This window comes from Salvelinus fontinalis, chromosome 27 (assembly GCF_029448725.1).
Source record: "Salvelinus fontinalis isolate EN_2023a chromosome 27, ASM2944872v1, whole genome shotgun sequence".
NCBI lineage: Eukaryota > Metazoa > Chordata > Actinopteri > Salmoniformes > Salmonidae > Salvelinus > Salvelinus fontinalis.
In genome coordinates, this window is record NC_074691.1 from 43,337,816 (window position 1) to 43,361,040 (window position 23,225).

General features: G+C 40.8%; 1 protein-coding gene across 1 annotated transcript in view; it reads right to left on the minus strand.

Moving 5' to 3' along the window:
* agbl5 (AGBL carboxypeptidase 5) overlaps positions 1 to 23,225 on the minus strand; it is a gene marked incomplete in the record, with an annotated part of 126,129 nt that overhangs the window by 41,153 nt on the left and 61,751 nt on the right. The window contains 3 exon segments of the mRNA XM_055885807.1: positions 12,595 to 12,770; positions 12,852 to 13,057; positions 16,080 to 16,215. Coding sequence (XP_055741782.1) covers positions 12,595 to 12,770; positions 12,852 to 13,057; positions 16,080 to 16,215 — 518 coding nt within the window.

Sequence of the window (23,225 nt, forward strand, 5' to 3'; positions counted from 1 at the left end):
ACATCTAGTTTATATATCAATATCTACCTGACAGCAGAACACATCTAGATTATATTATATATCAATATCCACCTGACAGCAGAACACATCTAGTTTATATTATATATCAATATCTACCTGACAGCAGAACACATCTAGTTTATATATCAATATCTACTTGACAGCAGAACACATCTAGTTTATATTATATATCAATATCTACCTGACAGCAGAACACATCTAGTTTATATTATATATCAATATCTACCTGACAGCAGAACACATCTAGTTTATATTATATATCAATATCTACCTGACAGCAGAACACATCTAGTTTATATATCAATATCTACCTGACAGCAGAACACATCTAGTTTATATTATATATCAATATCTACCTGACAGCAGAACACATCTAGTTTATATTATATATCAATATCTACCTGACAGCAGAACACATCTAGTTTATATATCAATATCTACCTGACAGCAGAACACATCTAGTTTATATTATATATCAATATCTACCTGACAGCAGAACACATCTAGTTTATATTATATATCAATATCTACCTGACAGCAGAACACATCTAGTTTATATATCAATATCTACCTGACTGCAGAACACATCTAGTTTATATTATATATCAATATCTACCTGACAGCAGAACACATCTAGTTTATATATCAATATCTACCTGACTGCAGAACACATCTAGTTTATATTATATATCAATATCTACCTGACAGCAGAACACATCTAGTTTATATTATATATCAATATCTACCTGACAGCAGAACACATCTAGTTTATATTATATATCAATATCTACCTGACAGCAGAACACATCTAGTTTATATTATATATCAATATCTACCTGACAGCAGAACACATCTAGTTTATATATCAATATCTACCTGACAGCAGAACACATCTAGTTTATATATCAATATCTACCTGACAGCAGAACACATCTAGTTTATATATCAATATCTACCTGACAGCAGAACACATCTAGTTTATATATCAATATCTACCTGACAGCAGAACACATCTAGTTTATATATCAATATCTACCTGACAGCAGAACACATCTAGTTTATATTATATATCAATATCTACCTGACAGCAGAACACATCTAGTTTATATTATATATCAATATCTACCTGACAGCAGAAAACATCTAGTTTATATTATATATCAATATCTACCTGACAGCAGAACACATCTAGTTTATATTATATATCAATATCTACCTGACAGCAGAACACATCTAGTTTATATATCAATATCTACCTGACTGCAGAACACATCTAGTTTATATTATATATCAATATCCACCTGACAGCAGAGCACATCTAGATTATATATCAATATCTACCTGACAGCAGAACACATCTAGTTTATATTATATATCAATATCTACCTGACAGCAGAACACATCTAGTTTATATATCAATATCTACCTGACAGCAGAACACATCTAGTTTATATATCAATATCTACCTGACAGCAGAACACATCTAGTTTATATATCAATATCTACCTGACAGCAGAACACATCTAGTTTATATTATATATCAATATCCACCTGACAGCAGAACACATCTAGATTATATTATATATCAATATCTACCTGACAGCAGAACACATCTAGTTTATATATCAATATCTACCTGACAGCAGAACACATCTAGTTTATATATCAATATCTACCTGACAGCAGAACACATCTAGTTTATATATCAATATCTACCTGACAGCAGAACACATCTAGTTTATATATCAATATCTACCTGACAGCAGAACACATCTAGTTTATATTATATATCAATATCTACCTGACAGCAGAACACATCTAGTTTATATTATATATCAATATCTACCTGACAGCAGAACACATCTAGTTTATATATCAATATCCACCTGACAGCAGAACACATCTAGTTTATATTATATATCAATATCCACCTGACAGCAGAACACATCTAGTTTATATATCAATATCCACCTGACAGCAGAACACATCTAGTTTATATATCAATATCTACCTGACAGCAGAACACATCTAGTTTATATTATATATCAATATCTACCTGACAGCAGAACACATCTAGTTTATATATCAATATCTACCTGACAGCAGAACACATCTAGTTTATATTATATATCAATATCTACCTGACAGCAGAACACATCTAGTTTATATATCAATATCTACCTGACAGCAGAACACATCTAGTTTATATATCAATATCTACCTGACAGCAGAACACATCTAGTTTATATATCAATATCTACCTGACAGCAGAACACATCTAGTTTATATATCAATATCTACCTGACAGCAGAACACATCTAGTTTATATTATATATCAATATCTACCTGACAGCAGAACACATCTAGTTTATATTATATATCAATATCTACCTGACAGCAGAACACATCTAGTTTATATATCAATATCTACCTGACAGCAGAACACATCTAGTTTATATATCAATATCTACCTGACAGCAGAACACATCTAGTTTATATTATATATCAATATCCACCTGACAGCAGAACACATCTAGTTTATATTATATATCAATATCTACCTGACAGCAGAACACATCTAGTTTATATTATATATCAATATCCACCTGACAGCAGAACACATCTAGTTTATATTATATATCAATATCTACCTGACAGCAGAACACATCTAGTTTATATTATATATCAATATCTATCTGACAGCAGAACACATCTAGTTTATATATCAATATCTACCTGACAGCAGAACACATCTAGTTTATATATCAATATCTACCTGACAGCAGAACACATCTAGTTTATATATCAATATCTACCTGACAGCAGAACACATCTAGTTTATATTATATATCAATATCTACCTGACAGCAGAACACATCTAGTTTATATATCAATATCTACCTGACAGCAGAACACATCTAGTTTATATATCAATATCCACCTGACAGCAGAACACATCTAGTTTATATTATATATCAATATCTACCTGACAGCAGAACACATCTAGTTTATATTATATATCAATATCTACCTGACAGCAGAACACATCTAGTTTATATTATATATCAATATCTACCTGACAGCAGAACACATCTAGTTTATATTATATATCAATATCTACCTGACAGCAGAACACATCTAGTTTATATTATATATCAATATCCACCTGACAGCAGAACACATCTAGTTTATATATCAATATCTACCTGACAGCAGAACACATCTAGTTTATATTATATATCAATATCTACCTGACAGCAGAACACATCTAGTTTATATATCAATATCTACCTGACAGCAGAACACATCTAGTTTATATTATATATCAATATCTACCTGACAGCAGAACACATCTAGTTTATATATCAATATCTACCTGACAGCAGAACACATCTAGTTTATATAACAATATCTACCTGACAGCAGAACACATCTAGTTTATATTATATATCAATATCTACCTGACAGCAAAACACATCTAGTTTATATATCAATATCTACCTGACAGCAGAACACATCTAGTTTATATTATATATCAATATCTACCTGACAGCAGAACACATCTAGTTTATATATCAATATCTACCTGACAGCAGAACACATCTAGTTTATATATCAATATCCACCTGACAGCAGAACACATCTAGTTTATATATCAATATCTACCTGACAGCAGAACACATCTAGTTTATATTATATATCAATATCCACCTGACAGCAGAACACATCTAGTTTATATATCAATATCTACCTGACAGCAGAACACATCTAGTTTATGTTATATATCAATATCTACCTGACAGCAGAACACATCTAGTTTATATTATATATCAATATCTACCTGACAGCAGAACACATCTAGTTTATATATCAATATCTACCTGACAGCAGAACACATCTAGTTTATATATCAATATCCACCTGACAGCAGAACACATCTAGTTTATATATCAATATCTACCTGACAGCAGAACACATCTAGTTTATATATCAATATCTACCTGACAGCAGAACACATCTAGTTTATATAACAATATCTACCTGACAGCAGAACACATCTAGTTTATATATCAATATCTACCTGACAGCAGAACACATCTAGTTTATATTATATATCAATATCTACCTGACAGCAGAACACATCTAGTTTATATATCAATATCTACCTGACAGCAGAACACATCTAGTTTATATATCAATATCTACCTGACAGCAGAACACATCTAGTTTATATATCAATATCCACCTGACAGCAGAACACATCTAGTTTATATTATATATCAATATCTACCTGACAGCAGAACACATCTAGTTTATATTATATATCAATATCTACCTGACAGCAGAACACATCTAGTTTATATTATATATCAATATCCACCTGACAGCAGAACACATCTAGTTTATATATCAATATCTACCTGACAGCAGAACACATCTAGTTTATATTATATATCAATATCTACCTGACAGCAGAACACATCTAGTTTATATTATATATCAATATCTACCTGACAGCAGAACACATCTAGTTTATATATCAATATCTACCTGACAGCAGAACACATCTAGTTTATATATCAATATCCACCTGACAGCAGAACACATCTAGTTTATATTATATATCAATATCTACCTGACAGCAGAACACATCTAGTTTATATTATATATCAATATCTACCTGACAGCAGAACACATCTAGTTTATATATCAATATCTACCTGACAGCAGAACACATCTAGTTTATATTATATATCAATATCTACCTGACAGCAGAACACATCTAGTTTATATATCAATATCTACCTGACAGCAGAACACATCTAGTTTATATAACAATATCTACCTGACAGCAGAACACATCTAGTTTATATTATATCAATATCCACCTGACAGCAGAACACATCTAGTTTATATATCAATATCTACCTGACAGCAGAACACATCTAGTTTATATAACAATATCTACCTGACAGCAGAACACATCTAGTTTATATTATATATCAATATCCACCTGACAGCAAAACACATCTAGTTTATATATCAATATCTACCTGACAGCAGAACACATCTAGTTTATATTATATATCAATATCCACCTGACAGCAGAACACATCTAGTTTATATTATATATCAATATCTACCTGACAGCAGAACACATCTAGTTTATATATCAATATCTACCTGACAGCAGAACACATCTAGTTTATATAACAATATCTACCTGACAGCAGAACACATCTAGTTTATATATCAATATCTACCTGACAGCAGAACACATCTAGTTTATATATCAATATCTACCTGACAGCAGAACACATCTAGTTTATATATCAATATCTACCTGACAGCAGAACACATCTAGTTTATATATCAATATCTACCTGACAGCAGAACACATCTAGTTTATATATCAATATCTACCTGACAGCAGAACACATCTAGTTTATATTATATATCAATATCTACCTGACAGCAGAACACATCTAGTTTATATATCAATATCTACCTGACAGCAGAACACATCTAGTTTATATTATATATCAATATCTACCTGACAGCAGAACACATCTAGTTTATATTATATATCAATATCCACCTGACAGCAGAACACATCTAGTTTATATTATATATCAATATCTACCTGACAGCAGAACACATCTAGTTTATATTATATATCAATATCTACCTGACAGCAGAACACATCTAGTTTATATTATATATCAATATCCACCTGACAGCAGAACACATCTAGTTTATATATCAATATCTACCTGACAGCAGAACACATCTAGTTTATATATCAATATCTACCTGACAGCAGAACACATCTAGTTTACATTATATATCAATATCTACCTGACAGCAGAACACATCTAGTTTATATTATATATCAATATCTACCTGACAGCAGAACACATCTAGTTTACATAACAATATCTACCTGACAGCAGAACACATCTAGTTTATATATCAATATCTACCTGACAGCAGAACACATCTAGTTTATATATCAATATCTACCTGACAGCAGAACACATCTAGTTTATATATCAATATCTACCTGACAGCAGAACACATCTAGTTTATATTATATATCAATATCTACCTGACAGCAGAACACATCTAGTTTATATTATATATCAATATCTACCTGACAGCAGAACACATCTAGTTTATATATCAATATATACCTGACAGCAGAACACATCTAGTTTATATATCAATATCCACCTGACAGCAGAACACATCTAGATTATATATCAATATCTACCTGACAGCAGAACACATCTAGATTATATTATATATCAATATCTACCTGACAGCAGAACACATCTAGTTTATATATCAATATCCACCTGACAGCAGAACACATCTAGTTTATATATCAATATCTACCTGACTGCAGAACACATCTAGTTTATATAACAATATCTACCTGACAGCAGAACACATCTAGTTTATATATCAATATCCACCTGACAGCAGAACACATCTAGTTTATATTATATATCAATATCTACCTGACAGCAGAACACATCTAGTTTATATTATATATCAATATCTACCTGACAGCAGAACACATCTAGTTTATATATCAATATCTACCTGACAGCAGAACACATCTAGTTTATATTATATATCAATATCTACCTGACAGCAGAACACATCTAGTTTATATATCAATATCTACCTGACAGCAGAACACATCTAGTTTATATAACAATATCTACCTGACAGCAGAACACATCTAGTTTATATTATATATCAATATCCACCTGACAGCAGAACACATCTAGTTTATATATCAATATCTACCTGACAGCAGAACACATCTAGTTTATATAACAATATCTACCTGACAGCAGAACACATCTAGTTTATATTATATATCAATATCCACCTGACAGCAGAACACATCTAGTTTATATATCAATATCTACCTGACAGCAGAACACATCTAGTTTATATTATATATCAATATCCACCTGACAGCAGAACACATCTAGTTTATATTATATATCAATATCTACCTGACAGCAGAACACATCTAGTTTATATAACAATATCTACCTGACAGCAGAACACATCTAGTTTATATATCAATATCTACCTGACAGCAGAACACATCTAGTTTATATATCAATATCTACCTGACAGCAGAACACATCTAGTTTATATATCAATATCTACCTGACAGCAGAACACATCTAGTTTATATATCAATATCTACCTGACAGCAGAACACATCTAGTTTATATATCAATATCTACCTGACAGCAGAACACATCTAGTTTATATTATATATCAATATCTACCTGACAGCAGAACACATCTAGTTTATATATCAATATCTACCTGACAGCAGAACACATCTAGTTTATATTATATATCAATATCTACCTGACAGCAGAACACATCTAGTTTATATTATATATCAATATCCACCTGACAGCAGAACACATCTAGTTTATATTATATATCAATATCTACCTGACAGCAGAACACATCTAGTTTATATTATATATCAATATCTACCTGACAGCAGAACACATCTAGTTTATATTATATATCAATATCCACCTGACAGCAGAACACATCTAGTTTATATATCAATATCTACCTGACAGCAGAACACATCTAGTTTATATATCAATATCTACCTGACAGCAGAACACATCTAGTTTACATAACAATATCTACCTGACAGCAGAACACATCTAGTTTATATATCAATATCTACCTGACAGCAGAACACATCTAGTTTACATAACAATATCCACCTGACAGCAGAACACATCTAGTTTATATATCAATATCTACCTGACAGCAGAACACATCTAGTTTATATATCAATATCTACCTGACAGCAGAACACATCTAGTTTATATATCAATATCTACCTGACAGCAGAACACATCTAGTTTATATTATATATCAATATCTACCTGACAGCAGAACACATCTAGTTTATATTATATATCAATATCTACCTGACAGCAGAACACATCTAGTTTATATATCAATATATACCTGACAGCAGAACACATCTAGTTTATATATCAATATCCACCTGACAGCAGAACACATCTAGATTATATATCAATATCTACCTGACAGCAGAACACATCTAGATTATATTATATATCAATATCTACCTGACAGCAGAACACATCTAGTTTATATTATATATCAATATCTACCTGACAGCAGAACACATCTAGTTTATATATCAATATCCACCTGACAGCAGAACACATCTAGTTTATATATCAATATCTACCTGACTGCAGAACACATCTAGTTTATATATCAATATCTACCTGACAGCAGAACACATCTAGTTTATATATCAATATCTACCTGACAGCAGAACACATCTAGTTTATATATCAATATCTACCTGACAGCAGAACACATCTAGTTTATATATCAATATCTACCTGACAGCAGAACACATCTAGTTTATATATCAATATCTACCTGACAGCAGAACACATCTAGTTTATATATCAATATCTACCTGACAGCAGAACACATCTAGTTTATATATCAATATCTACCTGACAGCAGAACACATCTAGTTTATATTATATATCAATATCTACCTGACAGCAGAACACATCTAGTTTATATTATATATCAATATCCACCTGACAGCAGAACACATCTAGTTTATATATCAATATCTACCTGACAGCAGAACACATCTAGTTTATATTATATATCAATATCTACCTGACAGCAGAACACATCTAGATTATATTATATATCAATATCTACCTGACAGCAGAACACATCTAGATTATATATCAATATCCACCTGACAGCAGAACACATCTAGTTTATATATCAATATCCACCTGACAGCAGAACACATCTAGATTATATTATATATCAATATCTACCTGACAGCAGAACACATCTAGTTTATATTATATATCAATATCTACCTGACAGCAGAACACATCTAGTTTATATATCAATATCTACCTGACAGCAGAACACATCTAGTTTATATTATATATCAATATCTACCTGACAGCAGAACACATCTAGTTTATATTATATATCAATATCTACCTGACAGCAGAACACATCTAGTTTATATATCAATATCTACCTGACAGCAGAACACATCTAGTTTATATATCAATATCTACCTGACAGCAGAACACATCTAGTTTATATATCAATATCTACCTGACAGCAGAACACATCTAGTTTATATTATATATCAATATCCACCTGACAGCAGAACACATCTAGTTTATATTATATATCAATATCCACCTGACAGCAGAACACATCTAGTTTATATATCAATATCTACCTGACAGCAGAACACATCTAGTTTATATATCAATATCCACCTGACAGCAGAACACATCTAGTTTATATTATATATCAATATCTACCTGACAGCAGAACACATCTAGATTCCAGTTCCTACACAGTAGTGACCTGAGCCCTTAGTTCTTACAGGGGTCACACACCAGGGGTCACCGACCCTGTTCTTACAGGGGTCACACAACAGGGGTCTCCAACCCTGTTCCTACAGGGGTCACCGACCCTGTTCCTACAGGGGTCACACAACAGGGGTCTCCAACCCTGTTCCTACAGGGGTCACACACCCTGTTCTTACAGGGGTCACCGACCCTGTTCTTACAGGGGTCACACACCAGGGGTCACCGACCCTGTTCTTACAGGGGTCACACAACAGGGGTGTCCAACCCTGTTCCTACAGGGGTCACACACCAGGGGTCACCGACCCTGTTCTTACAGGGGTCACACACCAGGGGTCACCGACCCTGTTCTTACAGGGGTCACACACCAGGGGTCACCGACCCTGTTCTTACAGGGGTCACACACCAGGGGTCACCGACCCTGTTCTTACAGGGGTCACACACCAGGGGTCACCGACCCTGTTCTTACAGGGGTCACACACCAGGGGTCACCGACACTGTTCCTACAGGGGTCATGGAGTTAAAACCTACAGGAGGGTCTCTCTCCAGGAACAGGGTTGGAGTTAAAACCTACAGGAGGGTCTCTCTCCAGGATCAGGGTTGGAGTTAAAACCTACAGGAGGGTTGGAGTTAAAACCTACAGGAGGGTCTCTCTCCAGGAACAGGGTTGGAGTTAAAACCTACAGGAGGGTGTCTCTCCAGGAACAGGGTTGGAGTTAAAACCTACAGGAGGGTCTCTCTCCAGGAACAGGGTTGGAGTTAAAACCTACAGGAGGGTTGGAGTTAAAACCTACAGGAGGGTGTCTCTCCAGGAACAGGGTTGGAGTTAAAACCTACAGGAGGGTGTCTCTCCAGGAACAGGGTTGGAGTTAAAACCTACAGGAGGGTCTCTCTCCAGGAACAGGGTTGGAGTTAAAACCTACAGGAGGGTTGGAGTTAAAACCTACAGGAGGGTCTCTCTCCAGGAACAGGGTTGGAGAGCCCTGCCATTTGCTTAGATGCATCAACATCTACTAGACCCATGTCATTACCCGCAGGCATAGACCTGCATACATCATTCATAAGAGGAGAGAAACAGAGAGAGCAAGAGAGAGCTGGAGAGAGAGAACAAGAGAGAGCTGGAGAGAGAGAGAACAAGAGAGAGCTGGAGAGAGAGAGAACAAGAGAGAGCTAGAGAGAGCTGGAGAGAGAGAGAACAAGAGAGAGCTGGAGAGAGAGAACAAGAGAGAGCTGGAGAGAGAGAACAAGAGAGAGCTGGAGAGAGAACAAGAGAGAGCTGGAGAGAGAACAAGAGAGAGCTAGAGAGAGAGAACAAGAGAGAGCTGGAGAGAGAGAACAAGAGAGAACAAGAGAGAGCTAGAGAGAGAGAACAAGAGAGAGCTGGAGAGAGAGAACAAGAGAGAGCTGGAGAGAGAGAGCAAGAGAGAGCTGGAGAGAGAGAACAAGAGAGAACAAGAGAGAGAGAACAAGAGAGAGCTGGAGAGAGAGAACAAGAGAGAGCTGGAGAGAGAGAACAAGAGAGAGCTAGAGAGAGAGAACAAGAGAGAGCTGGAGAGAGAGAGCAAGAGAGAGCTGGAGAGAGAGAACAAGAGAGAACAAGAGAGAGCTAGAGAGAGAACAAGAGAGAGCTGGAGAGAGAGAACAAGAGAGAGCTGGAGAGAGAGAGAACAAGAGAGAGCTGGAGAGAGAGAACAAGAGAGAGCTAGAGAGAGAACAAGAGAGAGCTGGAGAGAGAGAGAACAAGAGAGAGCTGGAGAGAGAGAGAACAAGAGAGAACAAGAGAGAGAGAACAAGAGAGAGCTGGAGAGAGAGAACAAGAGAGAGCTGGAGAGAGAGGACAAGAGAGAGCTGGAGAGAGAGAACAAGAGAGAGCTGGAGAGAGAGAACAAGAGAGAGCTGGAGAGAGAGAACAAGAGAGAGCTAGAGAGAGAGAACAAGAGAGAGCTGGAGAGAGAGAACAAGAGAGAGCTGGAGAGAGAGAACAAGAGAGAGCTGGAGAGAGAGAGAACAAGAGAGAGCTAGAGAGAGAGAACAAGAGAGAGCTGGAGAGAGAGAGAACAAGAGAGAGCTGGAGAGAGAGGACAAGAGAGAGCTGGAGAGAGAGAACAAGAGAGAGCTGGAGAGAGAGAACAAGAGAGAGCTGGAGAGAGAGAACAAGAGAGAGCTAGAGAGAGAGAACAAGAGAGAACAAGAGAGAGCTAGAGAGAGAGAACAAGAGAGAGCTGGAGAGAGAGAACAAGAGAGAGCTGGAGAGAGAGAGCAAGAGAGAGCTGGAGAGAGAGAACAAGAGAGAACAAGAGAGAGAGAACAAGAGAGAGCTGGAGAGAGAGAGAACAAGAGAGAACAAGAGAGAGAGAACAAGAGAGAGCTGGAGAGAGAGAACAAGAGAGAGCTGGAGAGAGAGAACAAGAGAGAGCTAGAGAGAGAGAACAAGAGAGAGCTGGAGAGAGAGAACAAGAGAGAGCTGGAGAGAGAGAGAACAAGAGAGAGCTGGAGAGAGAGAACAAGAGAGAGCTAGAGAGAGAGAACAAGAGAGAGCTGGAGAGAGAGAGAACAAGAGAGAGCTGGAGAGAGAGAGAACAAGAGAGAGCTGGAGAGAGAGAGAACAAGAGAGAGCTGGAGAGAGAGAACAAGAGAGAGCTAGAGAGAGAGAACAAGAGAGAGCTGGAGAGAGAGAACAAGAGAGAGCTGGAGAGAGAGAGAACAAGAGAGAGCTGGAGAGAGAGGACAAGAGAGAGCTGGAGAGAGAGAACAAGAGAGAGCTGGAGAGAGAGGACAAGAGAGAGCTGGAGAGAGAGAACAAGAGAGAGCTGGAGAGAGAGGACAAGAGAGAGCTGGAGAGAGAGGACAAGAGAGAGCTGGAGAGAGAGGACAAGAGAGAGCTGGAGAGAGAGGACAAGAGAGAGCTGGAGAGAGAGGACAAGAGAGAGCTGGAGAGAGAGAACAAGAGAGAGCTGGAGAGAGAGGACAAGAGAGAGCTGGAGAGAGAGAACAAGAGAGAGCTGGAGAGAGAGAACAAGAGAGAGCTGGAGAGAGAGAACAAGAGAGAGCTGGAGAGAGAGAACAAGAGAGAACAAGAGAGAGAGGACAATAAGAAGAGTCTTACCTCTGACAGGTCCGAGCGCCTTGCTCCCCCCGCGTTGTGTGTGTGTGTTGTGCGCGGAACCGAAGGTGAAGCTCGGCGAGGTGTGTATCTGAGGAGACAGTGTCTGGCTGCTACCGCTGTGCCTGTTACAGCGAACATGACTCAGAGACGTGTCTGATGCAGAACTGGTCAGAGACCTACACACACCGAGACATTAATGCTTAGTACTTCAGCGTAATGATATGGTGATAACAGCGGGAAAACAGAGGTGTTCTTACGTATTGAAGCTCTTGGGTGGTGACGCCTTGTTCCCACCGGTGTGTGTCCGTGGCTGTGTGTGTGTGTTGAGGCCCTTGCTGTTGCGGACGTGTTTGAGAGTCCAGGCGCGGAGGTTGGTCAAGCTGCTGTGTTCTGAAAGGACGAGGCGCGGCCACGGGTTGCAGTCAGCCATGTCCAGGGCTGCTATGGCAACCGCTCGCCCCACCTAGACACACACACACAGTTAGCTTTTCTAGGGTGCGTTCCTAAATTCACTCTGGCTACCTACCCCCAGCTACCTACCCCCAGCCACCTACCCCCATCTATCTACCCCCAGCTATCTACCCCCAGCCACCTACCCCCATCTATCTACCCCCATCTATCTACCCCCATCTATCTACCCCCGGCTAACTACCCCCGGCTAACTACCCCCGGCTACCTACCCCCGGCTATCTACCCCCATCTATCTACCCCCAGCTAACTACCCCCAGCTACCTACCCCCATCTATCTACCCCCAGCCACCTACCCCCATCTATCTACCCCCGGCTATCTACCCCCGGCTATCTACCCCCATCTATCTACCCCCATCTACCTACCCCCAGCTACCTACCCCCATCTATCTACCCCCAGCCACCTACCCCCATCTATCTACCCCCAGCTAACTACCCCCAGCTATCTACCCCCAGCTATCTACCCCCAGCTATCTACCCCCATCTATCTACCCCCAGCTATCTACCCCCAGCTATCTACCCCCAGCTATCTACCCCCAGCTATCTACCCCCAGCTATCTACCCCCAGCTACCTACCCCCAGCTATCTACCCCCAGCTATCTACCCCCAGCTATCTACCCCCATCTATCTACCCCCAGCTAACTACCCCCAGCTATCTACCCCCAGCTAACTACCCCCAGCCACCTACCCCCATCTATCTACCCCCAGCTATCTACCCCCATCTATCTACCCCCAGCTACCTACCCCCAGCCACCTACCCCCATCTAACTACCCCCAGCTAACTACCCCCAGCTAACTACCCCCATCTACCTACCCCCATCTACCTACCCCCAGCTATCTACCCCCAGCTATCTACCCCCAGCTAACTACCCCCAGCTATCTACCCCCAGCTAACTACCCCCAGCTATCTACCCCCAGCTAACTACCCCCATCTATCTACCCCCATCTATCTACCCCCAGCTAACTACCCCCAGCTAACTACCCCCAGCTATCTACCCCCAGCTACCTACCCCCAGCTACCTACCCCCGGCTATCTACCCCCGGCTATCTACCCCCGGCTATCTACCCCCGGCTATCTACCCCCGGCTATCTACCCCCAGCTATCTACCCCCAGCTATCTACCCCCAGCTATCTACCCCCAGCCACCTACCCCCAGCCACCTACCCCCAGCCATCTACCCCCAGCCACCTACCCCCAGCTACCTACCCCCAGCTATCTACCCCCAGCTAACTACCCCCAGCTATCTACCCCCAGCTATCTACCCCCAGCTATCTACCCCCAGCTAACTACCCCCAGCTATCTACCCCCAGCTATCTACCCCCAGCTAACTACCCCCAGCTATCTACCCCCAGCTAACTACCCCCAGCTATCTACCCCCAGCTATCTACCCCCAGCTATCTACCCCCAGCTAACTACCCCCAGCTACCTACCCCCAGCTATCTACCCCCAGCTATCTACCCCCAGCCACCTACCCCCAGCTATCTACCCCCAGCTAACTACCCCCGGCTATCTACCCCCAGCTATCTACCCCCAGCTATCTACCCCCAGCCACCTACCCCCAGCTATCTACCCCCAGCTAACTACCCCCGGCTACCTACCCCCAGCTATCTACCCCCAGCTATCTACCCCCAGCCACCTACCCCCAGCTATCTACCCCCAGCTATCTACCCCCAGCTATCTACCCCCAGCTAACTACCCCCAGCTACCTACCCCCTACCAGTCTCGTCTGAGTGTGCCAGAGCGCAGAATAACTGATGACTTTACAAACGGTTGAATATGGACGGTGTCAGTAAACGTCGGCAAAGAAGCATAGTTCAATTGTTGCCAGCAGCACAGTTACAGTCACCAACGCAGTCACCCAGCTAACTACCCAGCACAGTTACAGTCACCAACGCAGTCACCCAGCTAACTACCCAGCACAGTTACAGTCACCAACGCTCTGGATAACATGACAACAGCCTAACCAGCTCTGCTAGGGAGAGTAACATGGTCAGACTGGGGTGTTCTCATTTAGTTAGACTGTAAACTCTCCTTCTAAACTCACATCAAGCATCTCCAATCCAAAATTAAATCTAGAATCGGCTTCCTATTCCGCAACAAAGCCTCCTTCACTCATGCTGCCAAACATACCCTCGTAAAACTGACTATCCTACCGATCCTTGACTTCGGCGATGTCATTTACAAAATAGACTCCAACACTCTAATCAGCAAATTGAATGTAGTCTATCACAGTGCCATCTGTTTTGTTACTAAAGCCCCATATACTACCCACCACTGTGACCTGTATGCTCTCGTTGGCTGGCCCTCACTTTATTTCGTCGCCAAACCCACTGGCTCCAGGTCATCTATAAGTTTATGCTCGGTAAAGCCCCGCCTTATCTCAGCTCACTGGTCACCCCCAAAGCCAATTCCTCCTTCGGCCACCTTTCCTTCCAGTTCTCTGCTGCCAATGACTGGAATGAATTGCAAAAATGTCTGAAACTGGAAACACTTATCTCCCTCACTAACTTCAAGCACCAGCTGTCAGAGCAGCTCACAGATCATTGCACCTGTACATAGTCCATCTGTAAGTAGCCCACCCAACTACCTCATCCCCATTCTGTTATCTATTTTATTTATTTTGCTCCTTCGCACCCCAGTATCTCTACTTGCACATTCATCTTCTACACATCTATCACTCCAGTGTTTAATTGCTATATTGTAATTACTTCGCCACTATGGCCTATTTATTGCCTCACCTCATTTGCACACACTGTATATAGACTTTTCTATTGTGTTATTGATTATATGTGTGTCTGTCTCTGTCTGTCTCTGTGTGCCTGTCCGTAGATCTGTCTGTCTGTGTGTGTGTGTGTGTGTGTGTGTCTATCTGTATCCGTCTCGGTGTGTCTGTCTGTCTCTGTGTGTCCGTCTGTATCTGTGTCTGTCTGTCTATGGGTGTCGGTCTGTCTGTGTGTCCGTCTCCGTCTGTCTGCGCGTCCGTCTGTCTGTCTGTCTGTCTGCGTGTGCATGTGTACCTGTTCGAATATCTCGGGGGTATATTTGGGGGGGAATGCGGGAGGGGGAGGGGGTGTGGCTCGTCCGTTGTCATGGCAGGCAGGAGGGATGGTGTTGACTGTCCTCCCCGTGTTGTAGTTACACTCCAACGTATAGCTGTAATAGATAACCATAACATATACAGTACCAGTCAAAGGTTTGGACACACCTACCGATTCATTTGGACTATTTTCTACATTGTAGAATAATAGTGAAGACATCAAAACTACTCATAGGGAATCATGTAGTAACCAAAAATGTTAAACAAATCTAAATATATTTTATACTTGAGATTCTTCAACGTAGCCACCCATTGCCTTGATGACAGCTTTGCAAACTCTTGGCATTCTCTCAACCAGCTTCATGGAATGCATTTCAATTTACAGGTGTGCTTTCTTACAAGTTCATCTGTGGAATTTCTTTCCTTCTTATTGCGTTTGAGCCAATCTGCTGCGTTGTGACAAGGTAGGGGTGGTATACAGAAGATAGCCCTATTTGGTAAAAGACCAAGTCTATATTATGGCAAGAACAGCTCAAATAAGCAAAGAGAAACGACAGTCCATCATTACTTTAAGACATGAAGGTCAGTCAATGCGGAACATTTCAAGAACTTTGAAAGTTTCTTTAAGTGCAGTCGCAAAAACCTTCAAGCGCTATGATGAAACTGGCTCTAAAGAGGACCAACACAGGACAGGAAGACCCAGAGTTACCTCTCAAATCAAATCAAATGTTATTTGTCACATTCACATGTTTAGCAGATGGTATTGAGGGTGTAGCGAAATGCTTGTGTTTCTAGCTCCGACAGTCCAGTAAGGACTGAGGGAGGGCTGAGGGAGGACTGAGGGAGGACTGAGGGAGGACTGAGGGAGGACTGAGGGAGGACTGAGGGAGGACTGAGGGAGGACTGAGGGAGGACTGAGGGAGGACTGAGGGAGGGCTGAGGGAGGACTGAGGGAGGACTGAGGGAGGACTGAGGGAGGACTGAGGGAGGACTGAGGGAGGGCTGAGGGAGGACTGAGGGAGGACTGAGGGAGGACTGAGGGAGGACTGAGGGAGGGAGAGCTTGGTAACACGTCTCTGTGTGGAGTACAGGTGGTCTAGAGTTTTTTCCCTCTGGTTGCACATGTAACATGCTAGTAGAAATGAGGTAAAACTGATTTGAGTTTCCCTGCATTAAAGTCCCCGGCCACTAGGAGCGCCGCCTCTGGATGAGCGTTTTCCTGTTTGCTTATGGCCTTATACAGCTCATTGAGTCGCCCCTTTTCTTACCAGAGGCCACTGTTTTATCCTGCCGATACAGAGTATAACCAGCCACCCCTTTTCTTACCAGAGGCCTCTGTTTTATCCTGCCGATACAGAGTATAACCAGCCGCCCCTTTTCTTACCAGAGGCCTCTGTTTTATCCTGCCGATACAGAGTATAACCAGCCACCCCTTTTCTTACCAGAGGCCAAAAACACTTTAAACCTGCCAGCTGAATGTTAATCATGTCGTCGTTCAGCCACGACTCGGTGAAACATAAGATATTACCGTTTTTAATGTCCCGCTGGTACGATATACGTGATCGTACATCGTCTATTTTATTATTGATTGATTCAAACTTGGCTAGGACCATAGATTACCATCACAAACACACAGACAGACAGACAGACAGACAGACAGACAGACAGACAGATACAGAGATACAGAGAGAGATACAGAGAGAGATACAGAGAGAGAGAGATACAGAGAGAGAGGGATACAGAGAGAGAGGGATACAGAGAGAGATACAGAGAGAGATACAGAGAGAGAGAGACACACACAGAGAGAGAGGGAGACAGAGAGAGAGAGGGAGACAGGCACACACACACACAAACAGAGAGAGAGAGAGAGACAGATGCCCTCAATGATGCCCTCAATCTCACACAAATTATCAAGGAACCTACCAGGTACAACACCAAATCGGTAACCATGGGTACCCTCTTAGATATCATCCTGACCAACCTGCCATCTAAATACACCTCTGCTGTCTTCAACCAGGATCTCAGCGATCACTGCCTCATTGCCTGCGTCCGTAACGGGTCAACAGTCAAACGACCACACCTCATCACTGTCAAACGCTCCCTAAAACACTTCAGCGAGCAGGCCTTTCTAATCGACCTGGTCCGGGTATCCTGGAAGGATATTGACCTCATTCCATCAGTAAAGGATGCCTGGTTATTCTTTAAAAATGCTTTCCTCACCATCTTAAATAAGCCCCTTTCAAAATATGTAGAACTAAGAACAGATATAGCTCTTGGTTCATTCCAGAATTGACTGCCCTTGACCAGCACAGAAATATCCTGTGGCGTATTGCATTAGCGTATTAGCGTATTGAATTTCTAAGCAAACAGCTGGAGGCAGGGCTTTCTCCTATAGATCTCCATTTTCATGGAATGGTCTGCCTATCCATGTGAGAGACGCAGACTCTGTCTCAACCTTTAAGTCTTTACTGAAGACTCATCTCTTCAGTAGGTCATATGATTGAGTGTAGTCTGACCCAGGAGTGTGAAGGTGAACGGAAAGGCTCTGGAGCAACGAACCGCCCTTGCTGTCTCTGCCTGGCCGATTCCCCTCTCTCCACTGGGATTCTCTGCCTCTAACCCTATTACAGGGGCTGAGTCACTGGCTTACTGGTGCTCTTTCATGCCGTCCCTAGGAGGGGTGCGTCACTTGAGTGGGTTGAGTTACTGACGTGATCTTCCTGTCTGGGTTGGCGCCCCCCCCTTGGTTTGTGCTGTGGTGGAGATCTTTGTGGGCTATACTCGGCCTTGTCTCAGGATTGTAAGTTGGTGGTTGAAGATATCCCTCTAGTGGTGCGGGGGCTGTGCTTTGGCAAAGTGGGTGGGGTTATATCCTTCCTGTTTGGCCCTGTCCGGGGGTATCATCGGATGGGGCCACAGTGTCTCCTGACCGCTCCTGTTTCAGCCTCCAGTATTTATGCTGCAGTAGTTTATGTGTCGGGGGCTAGGGTCAGTTGGTTATATCTGGAGTACTTCTCCTGTCTTATCCAGTGTCCTGTGTGAATTTAAGTATGCTCTCTCTAATTCTCTCCTTCTCTCTTTCTTTCTCTCTCTCTCTCTCTCTCGGAGGACCTGAGCCCTAGGACCATGCGTCAGGACTACCAGGCATGATGACTCCTTGCTGTCCCCAGTCCACCTGGCCTTGCTGCTGTTCCAGATTCAACTGTTCTGCCTGCAGTTATGGAACCCCTACCTGTCCCAGACCTGCTGTTTTCAACTCTTAATGATCGGCTATGAAAAGCCAACTGACATTTATTCCTGATTATTATTTGACCATGCTGGTCATCTATGAACATTTGGGCCATGTTCTGTTATAATCTCCACCCGGCACAGCCAGAAGAGGACTGGCCACCCCTCATAGCCTGGTTCCTCTCTAGGTTTCTTCCTAGGTTTTGGCCTTTCTAGGGAGTTTTTCCCAGCCACCGTGCTTCTACACCTGCATTCTAGCTGTTTGGGGTTTTAGGCTGGGTTTCTGTACAGCACTTCGAGATATTAGCTGATGTACGAAGGGCTATATAAAATAAACTTGATTTGATTTTGATTTGATATTACCTGTCTAGTAGTCCTATAGCTTTGTGTGTAGTGATATTACCTGTGTAGTAGTCCTATAGCTTTGTGTGTAGTGATATTACCTGTGTAGTAGTCCTATAGCTTTGTGTGTGGTGATATTACCTGTGTAGTAGTCCTATAGCATTGTGTGTAGTGATATTACCTGTGTAGTAGTCCTATAGCTTTGTGTGTAGTGATATTACCTGTGTAGTAGTCCTATAGCTTTGTGTGTAGTGATATTACCTAGTAGTCCTATAGCATTGTGTGTAGTGATATTACCTGTGTAGTAGTCCGATAGCATTGTGTGTAGTGATATTACCTGTGTAGTAGTCCTATAGCATTGTGTGTAGTGATATTACCTGTGTAGTAGTCCTATAGCATTGTGTGTAGTGATATTACCTGTGTAGTAGTCCTATAGCATTGTGTGTAGTGATATTACCTGTGTAGTAGTCCTATAGCTTTGTGTGTAGTGATATTACCTAGTAGTCCTATAGCTTTGTGTGTAGTGATATTACCTGTGTAGTAGTCCTATAGCTTTGTGCGTAGTGATATTACCTGTGTAGTAGTCCTATAGCATTGTGCGTAGTGATATTACCTGTGTAGTAGTCCTATAGCTTTGTGTGTAGTGATATTACCTAGTAGTCCTATAGCTTTGTGTGTAGTGATATTACCTAGTAGTCCTATAGCATTGTGTGTAGTGATATTACCTGTGTAGTAGTCCTATAGCATTGTGTGTAGTGATATTACCTGTGTAGTAGTCCTATAGCTTTGTGCGTAGTGATATTACCTGTGTAGTAGTCCTATAGCATTGTGTGTAGTGATATTACCTAGTAGTCCTATAGCTTTGTGCGTAGTGATATTACCTGTGTAGTAGTCCTATAGCATTGTGTGTAGTGATATTACCTAGTAGTCCTATAGCTTTGTGCGTAGTGATATTACCTGTGTAGTAGTCCTATAGCTTTGTGCGTAGTGATATTACCTGTGTAGTAGTCCTATAGCATTGTGTGTAGTGATATTACCTAGTAGTCCTATAGCTTTGTGCGTAGTGATATTACCTGTGTAGTAGTCCTATAGCTTTGTGTGTAGTGATATTACCTGTGTAGTAGTCCTATAGCTTTGTGCGTAGTGATATTACCTGTGTAGTAGTCCTATAGCTTTGTGCGTAGTGATATTACCTGTGTAGTAGTCCTATAGCTTTGTGTGTAGTGATATTACCTGTGTAGTAGTCCTATAGCATTGTGCGTAGTGATATTACCTGTGTAGTAGTCCTATAGCATTGTGCGTAGTGATATTACCTGTGTAGTAGTCCTATAGCATTGTGTGTAGTGATATTACCTGTGTAGTAGTCCTATAGCATTGTGTGTAGTGATATTACCTGTGTAGTAGTCCTATAGCATTGTGTGTAGTGATATTACCTGTGTAGTAGTCCTATAGCTTTGTGTGTAGTGATATTACCTAGTAGTCCTATAGCATTGTGTGTAGTGATATTACCTGTGTAGTAGTCCTATAGCTTTGTGTGTAGTGATATTACCTGTGTAGTAGTCCTATAGCATTGTGTGTAGTGATATTACCTAGTAGTCCTATAGCATTGTGTGTAGTGATATTACCTGTGTAGTAGTCCTATAGCTTTGTGTGTAGTGATATTACCTGTGTAGTAGTCCTATAGCTTTGTGTGTAGTGATATTACCTAGTAGTCCTATAGCTTTGTGCGTAGTGATATTACCTGTGTAGTAGTCCTATAGCTTTGTGCGTAGTGATATTACCTGTGTAGTAGTCCTATAGCATTGTGTGTAGTGATATTACCTAGTAGTCCTATAGCATTGTGCGTAGTGATATTACCTGTGTAGTAGTCCTATAGCTTTGTGTGTAGTGATATTACCTGTGTAGTAGTCCTATAGCTTTGTGTGTAGTGATATTACCAGTGTAGTAGTCCTATAGCATTGTGTGTAGTGATATTACCTAGTAGTCCTATAGCTTTGTGCGTAGTGATATTACCTGTGTAGTAGTCCTATAGCTTTGTGCGTAGTGATATTACCTGTGTAGTAGTCCTATAGCATTGTGTGTAGTGATATTACCTGTGTAGTAGTCCTATAGCTTTGTGTGTAGTGATATTACCTAGTAGTCCTATAGCTTTGTGCGTAGTGATATTACCTGTGTAGTAGTCCTATAGCTTTGTGTGTAGTGATATTACCTAGTAGTCCTATAGCTTTGTGTGTAGTGATATTACCTAGTAGTCCTATAGCTTTGTGCGTAGTGATATTACCTGTGTAGTAGTCCTATAGCATTGTGTGTAGTGATATTACCTGTGTAGTAGTCCTATAGCATTGTGTGTAGTGATATTACCTGTGTAGTAGTCCTATAGCATTGTGTGTAGTGATATTACCTGTGTAGTAGTCCTATAGCATTGTGTGTAGTGATATTACCTGTGTAGTAGTCCTATAGCTTTGTGTGTAGTGATATTACCTAGTAGTCCTATAGCTTTGTGTGTAGTGATATTACCTGTGTAGTAGTCCTATAGCTTTGTGCGTAGTGATATTACCTGTGTAGTAGTCCTATAGCATTGTGTGTAGTGATATTACCTGTGTAGTAGTCCTGTAGCTTTGTGTGTAGTGATATTACCTAGTAGTCCTATAGCTTTGTGTGTAGTGATATTACCTAGTAGTCCTATAGCATTGTGTGTGGTGATATTACCTGTGTAGTAGTCCTATAGCATTGTGTGTAGTGATATTACCTAGTAGTCCTATAGCTTTGTGCGTAGTGATATTACCTGTGTAGTAGTCCTATAGCATTGTGTGTAGTGATATTACCTAGTAGTCCTATAGCTTTGTGCGTAGTGATATTACCTGTGTAGTAGTCCTATAGCATTGTGTGTAGTCATATTACCTGTGTAGTAGTCCTATAGCTTTGTGCGTAGTGATATTACCTGTGTAGTAGTCCTATAGCATTGTGTGTAGTGATATTACCTAGTAGTCCTATAGCTTTGTGCGTAGTGATATTACCTGTGTAGTAGTCCTATAGCTTTGTGTGTAGTGATATTACCTGTGTAGTAGTCCTATAGCATTGTGCGTAGTGATATTACCTGTGTAGTAGTCCTATAGCTTTGTGCGTAGTGATATTACCTAGTAGTCCTATAGCTTTGTGCGTAGTGATATTACCTGTGTAGTAGTCCTATAGCTTTGTGCGTAGTGATATTACCTGTGTAGTAGTCCTATAGCTTTGTGCGTAGTGATATTACCTGTGTAGTAGTCCTATAGCTTTGTGCGTAGTGATATTACCTGTGTAGTAGTCCTATAGCTTTGTGCGTAGTGATATTACCTGTGTAGTAGTCCTATAGCTTTGTGCGTAGTGATATTACCTGTGTAGTAGTCCTATAGCTTTGTGCGTAGTGATATTACCTGTGTAGTAGTCCTATAGCTTTGTGTGTAGTGATATTACCTGTGTAGTAGTCCTATAGCTTTGTGCGTAGTGATATTACCTGTGTAGTAGTCCTATAGCTTTGTGTGTAGTGATATTACCTGTGTAGTAGTCCTATAGCTTT